General features: G+C 39.2%; 2 protein-coding genes across 2 annotated transcripts in view; one reads left to right on the top strand and one right to left on the bottom strand.

Annotated features, from left to right (window-relative positions):
* The window catches only part of LOC119837301 (E3 ubiquitin-protein ligase TRIM33), a 12,144-nt gene extending 7,299 nt beyond the window's left edge, over positions 1–4,845 (bottom strand). The window contains exons 1-10 of the mRNA XM_038362818.1: positions 4,377–4,845; positions 2,852–3,104; positions 2,436–2,552; positions 2,241–2,355; positions 1,903–2,017; positions 1,293–1,403; positions 864–1,012; positions 416–578; positions 184–328; positions 11–95 (exon numbers count right to left, since the gene is read on the bottom strand). Coding sequence (XP_038218746.1) covers positions 11–95; positions 184–328; positions 416–578; positions 864–1,012; positions 1,293–1,403; positions 1,903–2,017; positions 2,241–2,355; positions 2,436–2,552; positions 2,852–3,104; positions 4,377–4,523 — 1,400 coding nt within the window. The 5' untranslated portion in view covers positions 4,524–4,845. The remainder of the gene's footprint in view (positions 1–10; positions 96–183; positions 329–415; positions 579–863; positions 1,013–1,292; positions 1,404–1,902; positions 2,018–2,240; positions 2,356–2,435; positions 2,553–2,851; positions 3,105–4,376) is intronic.
* A 411-nt stretch (positions 4,846–5,256) lies between these two features.
* LOC119837300 (ADP-ribosylation factor GTPase-activating protein 2) overlaps positions 5,257–9,919 on the top strand; it is a 5,890-nt gene continuing 1,227 nt past the window's right edge. Inside the window, exons 1-10 of the mRNA XM_038362817.1 lie at positions 5,257–5,367; positions 5,443–5,634; positions 5,709–5,840; positions 6,228–6,335; positions 6,849–6,980; positions 7,141–7,239; positions 7,726–7,856; positions 8,337–8,450; positions 8,859–9,179; positions 9,459–9,508. Of these exons, the coding sequence (XP_038218745.1) occupies positions 5,293–5,367; positions 5,443–5,634; positions 5,709–5,840; positions 6,228–6,335; positions 6,849–6,980; positions 7,141–7,239; positions 7,726–7,856; positions 8,337–8,450; positions 8,859–9,179; positions 9,459–9,508 (1,354 nt within the window). The 5' untranslated portion in view covers positions 5,257–5,292. The remainder of the gene's footprint in view (positions 5,368–5,442; positions 5,635–5,708; positions 5,841–6,227; positions 6,336–6,848; positions 6,981–7,140; positions 7,240–7,725; positions 7,857–8,336; positions 8,451–8,858; positions 9,180–9,458; positions 9,509–9,919) is intronic.

Raw genomic sequence — 9,919 nt, 5'->3', positions numbered from 1 at the left:
ACCGCCCGCGCCGGTACCGCCCGCAGCGCCGCCCGGGCTCGCGCTGCCGCCGTCCACCTTCCCGTCCACTACGATCGCGCCGATCGTTGATAACACTGGAACGGCGATAGAGCACGCATTATTTGATTAATTATTATATTTGAGAGGTGGAATGAAAATAAATGAATGTTGTAACGCGCGTACCTCTGACGAGGTCGGGCAGCTTGTCGAGCGCGAGCGTGATGCGCACGGGTATCTCGGGGTTGGGGATGTCGGCGCGGCGGCTCTTGATGCGCTGCAGGTGCGCGCACACCGCGCGCTTGCTGTACAGCACCGCCGTGTCGCTGCCCTGCGCACACGCAATCTCGCATTCACTCTGTAACTTCGCGCGGATGTACACGTGTGTGGTGGGGGTGGTGGGGGTGGTGGGGCGCACCTGGTCGAGCGCGGCGCCGACGAAGGCGAGGCAGTGGTCGGTGATGGCGGCGAGCTGCGCGAGCGCCTCCTTCTTCTCGCCGAGCGTGCGCTGCTTGCCGTCGCACACCTCGTTCAGCCGCAGCACCAGCTGCTTGCCGCGCGTGTTTATCGCATTCGTCAACCTGCCAACCATCGAAATCGTTACACATTATATATACGATAACATATAGGTAGTCGTATACTTCGACAGAGGCAAGACATAAATTAAATGCAAATTCAAAGTGCAAAACGATTTATACATATACTTTAATAAAGTAAACTTATATAAGTGCTTATAAATAGTATTTTTTACTACTACTACTTTGTGTAAGAAATTCAACTTCTTAAAAAACTTTTGACTGAGCAGTAACTTTAATCTTATCATTCCGAATTTAAGAACCAACATTGCTTATTATCATCGTAATTACTTGACAACGGTCTGCGTGATCTCGTGCACGAGCGCCTTCTTCTTGTCGGCGATGAGATGCTGTCGGTCGCGGATCACCTTCATGGCGGAGCCCAGCAGCACGCGCTTGTAGCTCACCTCCGACACGAGCGCCGCTATGCTGGCGCGCGCCTGCACAATGGAAATGGCCTTCATTGTACTGACGGAATATAATACAAATAGAACTAGCTCTGCCCGTTACTCTATCCTATTCTATAGTAGTACAATTAATAAATCAAAAACTGCATTCAATAATTTCAGTTTCAGTTGTATTATATCCGAAAAACCTATCTATTCAGATAGAATTGAATCAGGTTCCAATCAGCTGTGTTTATGTGAGAGTGCGACAAACACCCATCCAGCTTCAAGTGTACACTATAGGTAGCGGTATGGATGTGGTATGTCGGTATACCTGCGCAGCCATCTCGGTGCTGAACTGGTACTTGTGGTCGCGGTGGTGCTGCAGCTGGCAGTCGCGGCACGTCAGCCGGTCGCACGTCTCGCAGAACAGGCTCAGTCGCTCCTGCAAATGTACAATATTGAATACTTATTTACAGATTTCAGAAATAATTTACTTGTACTTACATCATACAATAGAAAATTTTATAAACTCTAACAAAAAAGTAATGTAGTTAGCCCAAATAAATGATGCTTTCAACCGATTTACATGTGAACCAATTTACAATGGGAAAAGAAAAATTAATCAACAATTACTAATAAGCTAAGGCAAATATTTATGAGATAAATAGAATGGACATTATAACGGAAAACATGTATTGTTTGCGCATGTGTGTGTGTGTGTGTGTGTGTGTGTGTGTGTGTGTGTGTGTGTGTGTGTGTGTGTGTGTGTGTGTGCGTGCGTGTGCGTGCGTGTGCGTGTGTGTGCGTGTGTGCGTGTGCGTGTGCGTGTGCGTGTGTGTGTGCGTGTGCGTGTGTGCGTGTGCGTGCGTGCGTGTGCGTGCGTGTGCGTGCGTGCGTGCGTGTGCGTGCGTGCGTGTGCGTGCGTGCGTGCGGGTGCGCACCTGCGGGTGGTCGCGGCAGAACATGTCGTGCGCGTTGCGCGCGCCCTGCGCCGCCTGCAGCTCGGCCACCGCCTCCTCCTTGCACTTGATCGTGTGGTCCTTTGTTATCTTCAGCCTGCACGCAACCATCATAATCGTAAACATTCACAACTTCTGCACTAGTGAGGTTCAAATACAGTTAGATGTTAATTGCTTGTGTTCTAGTCAATTAAATGGTAAAGTGGTGTTTTACTTTTGAAAACGTCATGTCAGAATGCAACAGTATTTTTCAGCAAATGGTTTGGGAGCCAATAAATCTAAAATTTGAGGCTATTTTTTATTAAGTTAGTTAAAAATACCTCTGATGCGCCTGCACACAGTTGTCACAGATAAATTCCGCACAGTCCACACAGTAACTGTTAGCTGGTTCTGTATCTTCACAGCTGCTGCATTGTTGTTCACCGCTACCTGCACCTTTTAACATATTACAACTAAGTATTTAGAAAAATCAAATGTTTCATATAAATGAAATGGAAATGTAAAATAATAATTACCACTGCTTCCAGCTTGTTCTACAGCAACTTTCTCCAGCACGAATCGCTGGTCAATCATATTGTTGGGCTGGCACTGCAGCCGGCACGAGCCACATTGTATCGTTACGCGACCCGCTCCTAAAATATTATGGCGTGAGTAAGACGAGAGAAAATGCGATAAAAAGCTTTAACTGTACTTTGTTTTGCAATATTATGATTATGATTATGAATTCAAGGTAAAGTTAGCAATAATCAAAATATGAATTTAAAGTTTGTTGTTTAAATAACAAAATACATTTTCATGATACTTTAATAATCATAATAGTCATAAAAGGTTAAAATATAATATAATATTCTCTCATGAACTTGTACAACAAACTGTTATGTGCATAGATCACAAACAAAGAATACCTATTGGAGTATCAATAAAATATTACCTAAAAAGTCTCTGCTCCCAGCAAGTTTCTCCTCTACCTTCTGTTTGACACATGGCTCACAAGCAGAATGAAGGCACTCCATCAATTTGGGGATACCCTCAGTTTGCGAAAGTAACATCTGACAAAAAACACATTTAGTTGTGAGGAAGCTAGTGCGAGCTGCTGGTGAGGCCAGTGAGTCTGCCCCATCACCTGACTCCCCTTTGCTGGCATCAACACCACTACTTCCTGCTCCATCTTGGACACTGGTCACCTGTAAATGAAAAGATAAATAGAGGAAGGCATATAAAAATATCTCTTATATAATATGATATGTACTTTAAAATAGAATTGATCATTAAATCAATTTAAAATACTTAGCTTACTTGAATAAAAACAATGATCTCATATGTTGATAACAAGTATAAATGAAAAGAATAAATATTAAAGTACAAAATCTATACAGAAAGCAACTGATAGACATCTACATCTGCTTATCTAGAAATTGTCCAACTGAAATTCCGTAGAATATATCATAAGAGTTCCTTTTAAGGCCCTTTAAGAGCCCTTAAGGCATGTTTTTAACGTACATTTGATGCATAGATGTTGCAAGTATACACACTTCAAACAAGCCTTGAATAAAACCTTATAATTCTTAACACACAGGATAGTGAAACGGGTGTCAACTGTACATAGAGTCTGTAGAGTGTCAGACTCATTAGGCTCCAATTGAAAACAAGCAGCTTTGTGTAGCACGGAGTGAGTGCGTGCATTGCCTATTTATTTCATTTATTACAGTCAATTTAAAGACCAATATTAAATTTAAATACCTTAAAACTCATATACATAGTCTGTAGCTATTAACCTTGGAATGTAAGTCGGTAACCAATTAATGTGCTGCATCAAATTTTGTAATTACTAACTCAACTAGGCTCTTCTATTGCTATCTATACTTCAGAAGCCTGTTGATACTGTTTTAAACTTTTACTTTAATTTCCACTGTAATTATACTATTAATTTTGTTCTTTTTCATTACACCTGATAATAGTCCAAAGAGAACATACTTTTGTAGTTGCTCAAGCCAAGGTGAAATCAAGGGCCAATATGACAATGAAATGTTTTTGGGATCTCATTAGTAGTGTAGTATCAGAGACAGAGAAAAAATAATTTTGGTTTAAAGATACTGCAGCTTGGTAAACATAAGAATATAAGCAACAGAAAATACAATTTTCAATGTTTAAGATGTTGGTTAAATATTCCAACAAAATGTACTTACCAACAAAATTGTAAGGTCTACTGGTAAGACATTTAAGAATATGCTATGATATGATTTATGTTCTATGACAAATACAAAGTTTTTTTTCAAATTTTTCTTACAAAGATCTTCAAAATAACTGACGAAAATGAGAAATGGGTTCTTTATACGTATTTGATCTCAACTCTTGACATTGAAATGTTTGTATTTTCAGCACTTGACTAATTCAAATGATTAATTATATACTCGGTAGTCAATTACAAAAAAAAAAAAAAACACAATTTATCATACATTGGCGCGAGAAGCAGCAGTGCTATCCGAAAGCTCGTCCGGCGCCTCCTCCTTGATGGTGACTCCGAGCAGCGGTCCCAGGTCCATGAGAGCTCGTTCTATCTCCTCGCCGCACTCAGCACCGCCCGGGAAACCGCTGGCCTCCATTAAACCGTCAGTGAACTACACTTTATTTCACTTTATATATCATTTTATCAGTGAAAACTTGGTCCAGAACTTTCACTGTAAAAACCTTCGCGAGCACGTCAACATAACTATAATTGATTACTTATTTCAATGGGACAAGGGTACTTGAAAGCGTTTTCAGGATAAAAGTTCCTTGGGATATCCACTTTGTCAAGAAAGCATATTCACATTATTCTTACGATTATCGCCTAAAACCTTTTACTAACGTAAAGTTCTTTTTAACTAAATTTGCTTTCTTTTTCATAAAATCTAACGTTGCGTCCTTGTGATACTTCTAAAAGACATAGACTAAATAGAACTTTACGAGAAAAATAAAGATTTGCCATTAATTTGACAGAAGGATCTTTTGTCTTTGATTTTTCATAATACAAATCATATTAATAAATACAGAACAAATATTCTACTTTTAGAAAATTATTGTGAAAAGTACGCACATAAATCATGAAATATATCTATCGTAAATATTATTATGACTATTGGCATATTTCTCGTCAAGTTTTTTTGGTTAAAAAACCAAATTGGTAAGAAAACGAAGTCTTCGGTTTTAATATTGTATTTAGTTTGAATAACTAACATTCAAGTACGTGAGCTATTTTAATTTACAATGAAAATTAAATAATTATTCAAAATTATCTTTTGCAATTCATTTATTTTGCCTGTATTTATTCTATTTGTCAATAAAATGTGACACGGACTGACAACACGACTAAAAACGTCAAATAACTCAAAAATGGCTGACGGAGGTCCTAGTAAAAGTGATATTGAAGCTGTTTTTCAAAGATTACGTTCAATTCCAGCCAATAAAGTGGGTTTTATCTAATGTCTATGTGTAGTTTTATAATGTGCCAGTTATAGTTATACACGATATCGATATTTACAGGTATGTTTCGACTGCAACGCAAAGAACCCTACGTGGTCGTCGGTGACGTACGGAGTGTTCATCTGCTTGGACTGCTCCGCGGTACACCGGAGTCTGGGAGTTCACCTCACCTTCGTTCGTTCCACACAACTTGACACCAACTGGACATGGAAGCAGCTGAGAAACATGCAGCTAGGCGGGAATGTCAATGCGGTACGAACTCGAGAAGTTTCCGAACAGTACTTGAATATTTCATCACCCATAACGCAATTTGTTTTGTTTTGTAGACGCAGTATTTCCGCACTCATGGGCTGGTGACGGATGACGCTCGTCAGAAGTACAATTCACGCGTTGCACAAATGTACAAAGATAAATTAAGTGCGCTGTCGGAGCAGGCGATGAAAACATATGGCACTAAAGTAAGCAGACTATCTGTTTGCAATTATATTTTTAAATTTCCACTTACTTTGTAAAGGGATGTGCTAGTTCTGTTGCAATATAGGGCTGCACACACAGATGTATACATAATATCATCACAAATACACATCACTATAGTTCGAGAAGTTTCTTTGAGACATCCCATAAATTAGTAGTTTTTATTATGTCATCTATAAAATGAAATTTGTAGAACTATGTTTTCAACACATCTATCAAATAAGCATAATATATGATGTAGTATATAATTCGTTTGGCTATTTGTTTATGCTGTGGAATTTATATTTAAAGACATCACTAAGCATGCTTTTAGCTCATGTTTGTCCCCTTACTGTTTATTCTCAATACATTGTATTTTCTATGTCTTTTAGTTGCACATAGATGCAGCATCTGCAGAAGTAAAGGAGAGCAAAGAGAACAAGGAGGTAGATTGGTTTGCAGAGCATGGTGATGCCCCCACTAACTCTGACACCAGCCAGGTAACATGGCACTGCCACTAAACACGTTGGCAGATTCTCACTTCATTATTAACTGTTTCATAAAAATAATAAGCAATTCAAATTGGAGTTGTTTTTTTCCTTGTGAAATTGTAATTATTAATATTAATTGTGTAATATAAGAAAACTGTTCTTTTTAATTTGTGTCAACTAAAAATTCTAAGGTTAGGTCCTAATCATATACATTGGTATCAGTTTCTCACTACTAACTAATGAATAATATGAAAAGTGGCTAATATGTAATATTGTTATACTTCTCTGATAATATAAACCATATATAAATTTTTATTTAATATATGCACATGTTCTTTATCTGATTAATGTTTTCTTCTTTTAATTTTACATATTATATATATACATCTCCAGTATATTTTCTGCCGGATATGAAAAATAAAACATGAACTATTTCTTTTACCCAGAAAGTTTCTAAATATAAGGTAACAAGTTCTTTATTATATAATTAAATTGTGTTCATAATTTGAATTATCCACCCAGATAAATCCAGTAGTATCTCCGGTAAACAGCAGTCTTAGTGAGGACGCCAGGCTGTGGGGTATGAGCGAGCCCAGCACAAACTCTGCTACAACCAACAAACCTGCTGCAAGACAACCTGCCAGAAGGACAACTGTGAGTATCTTGTGTGGTTTTAAATTTTTTATAAAATATAGCTATAGCATTTGACTTTCTGTAGCATTTGCTATTAATTCATTAAATATATTTAAAGCAATTCAACGTCTGGGAAGATGACCCTTTAATTTTAGAGATCCTATATTTTTGCACATTTTAGCTTGGAGCTCGCAAAGGTGGCTTGGGGGCGCAGAAAGTGACTGCTAACTTCGATGACATTGAGAAAGAAGCCCTCATGGCTGAGAAACTAAAAATGGAGGTAAGATTTTGTGATTTATTATTATTTATTTATGGTATCTTAATGCATGTGACCAAATTCTGCATATTTTGAATTTTTATAATGCAGTATGCATTTCCACAAAACTCATCAACTCAAAACAAGATATTTAGAATGACTAAGTGGGATTTTGGGTTAATACATAATTAGTACATTTAGTTTATCTGTTGTGTTTATTTATCTTTCTTTCATGTTGCAACGGTGCAATATTATGATCAACAAAAAATCATTTGGGACTTGGCGATAGTCAGGAGGCTAGATCGACATAGGTTATTTTTTGCCACAATCGATACCGACGGGAATTTCCTTTTGGCCTCGTGTGTAAAGTCGCTGGCGATAGCTAGTCAAAACGTATAATGTTTTATTCGATTTTTATTTTAATATTTGACGTAAAATTGTATGTATGTATGCATTCGACGAACACTCATATGTAGTTTAGCATAAAAGAATTGTATTTGTAACGCCCAGTCGGCGAGCGCGGCCCGCTCGGTGACGGCGGAGGAGGTGGCGGAGTGCGTGGCGTCGCTGCGGCTGCAGGACCGCTCGCACCCGCGCCGCGACGACGAGCGGCTCGGCATGGCCGCCGCGCGCGAGCACAGGTGCCGCGCCACACACCACACCATACACACCACACCATACACACACACACACCACACCATACACACACACACACACCACACCATACACACACACACACACCACACCATACACACACACACACCACACCATACACACACACACACACACACACACACTTTTTTTTGTATGTTTACTTGTATAACTAGTATTTGATGATAAGACAGTAAAGTATTATGTTTGCAACTAATTTATAAATGGCTACATGATCAGTGCTGACGCTATATGACCAACACTTTGACAACTGCAAAATATTAAGCTTTAGAATATTAGTATGGTATTTTTTGATTTGATTATATATTGCGTAATATCTCTTTATGTTACTATAAAAATAAAACATGTGTAATCAAATACATGGGGGGATGCAGTTGTATAATCCGTGACTGAATAAAAAAGTAAAAGTACAGAAGTATAATGTGTGTGGTGCGCGTGCGCATGCGCAGGGGCGGCGTGTCGCACAGCGCGACGCACGCGATGCAGAGCATCGAGCAGGAGGACGGGCCGCCCGCGCCGCAGCACGACATCGACGACTTCGCCGCCGCCTTCACCTGCATACGGTCAGACACCCTTGTGCTTTGATGCTTTATAGATAAGTGTTCAATGTACACTTGATATTGCTTAATGTAGAACTAAAATTACTCGTATTTTTATTACACCTAGTCGATAGAGATATTTACGCCAAGAAGTGTGACTAATAAGAATACATAATATATTGCATACATTTTAAAACATAAGATATTTGTTCTGGTGTAATTCTTGAATAAACATACATATTTTTCTCTATAAATTATGATCACATCTAATGTAGTAAAAGTTGGAAGCTAAGGAAATTAGTGAAGTTGTCATTAGAGGCAGTGACCAGTTAACAGTCTTTTATACAAATTACATAATCTTAATGTTTATGTGCTCTTTTTTTTTAGTGAAAACATTGTACTAACCATTTCTAATATTTCCTACCATTTCAGAAATGAGCCATTCCTAAACCGTTCCCTAGACCTGGGCACTCCCACGAGCGCGGCCAACGACGGCTGGGAAACCATCGAACCCGAACCGGCCCGGCCAGTGCGCTCCATGTTCAGCGCTGAGCCCAGAGACACCAAGGACTCGAAGGACTACAGAGACATGCGGGGCTCCAACTCGAGGGACTACGGCAGTCCGGCGAGCCACGCGCGCAGAAACAGAAGGCAGGCGGATGATGATGATTCCGCAGTCAAGAAGTTCGGTTCAGCCAAGTCTATCAGCTCGGCTCAGTTCTTTGGAGATCAGGTTAGTGCGAGACCCTTTCCGTATTTATGATTACATCACGCAGTAAACCTGACACCAAATATATCATACAACACAGTAGACAACACGCCACAATACGCCATATACCTTACACTATAATATCCCATTCAGCATACAATAAACCTAACATACCACAAAACATGCCACAACACACTGTATAACACGGAACAGTATGCCACCACACTATATAAAATGCAACAACCCACTGTCAAACACCATACAGTATACTTAACATATATACCATTAACAAAATATACCATATAACACACAACATTTCGCAGTATACTTCAGAATAAGGTTATTTTCTTCCATTTATATCAGACAATACTCGGTAATTGTTTTAGAAATTCGTTAAAATTCAAATATCTCTATATTTATGTTGATTTCGTTGATCCTTACTTCTTTACTAATATTGAAAATGGGAAACAAAATAATTTTCTTATGCGATTTTCGGATCTTCGGAGGCTAGAGGGTGATAAATGTTACTTTTTACGGAGGCCCATATCCTTTTCATTACCCTTCCCAGTCCTTTAGTTTATACCATTCGTCAATCCTTTCCTTAATACCATTCCAATTTAAAGTTGCTAATTCATTTGTAGAGGCGTAAGGTCGCAATCGACTTTACGCCTCTCCTAATGTTCATGGGCGGTGGTAGCGCTTACCATCAGGCGACCTACCAGCTCCATCGCGTCCGATTACATAAAAAAGAAATGTACCGCGTCGAAACATATAATTCCCTTGG

This window comes from Zerene cesonia, chromosome 27 (genome assembly GCF_012273895.1).
Source record: "Zerene cesonia ecotype Mississippi chromosome 27, Zerene_cesonia_1.1, whole genome shotgun sequence".
NCBI classification, from domain to species: Eukaryota; Metazoa; Arthropoda; class Insecta; order Lepidoptera; family Pieridae; genus Zerene; species Zerene cesonia.
Note: the sequence above shows the minus strand (reverse complement) of the source record. Positions and strands in the feature narration are given on the sequence as shown.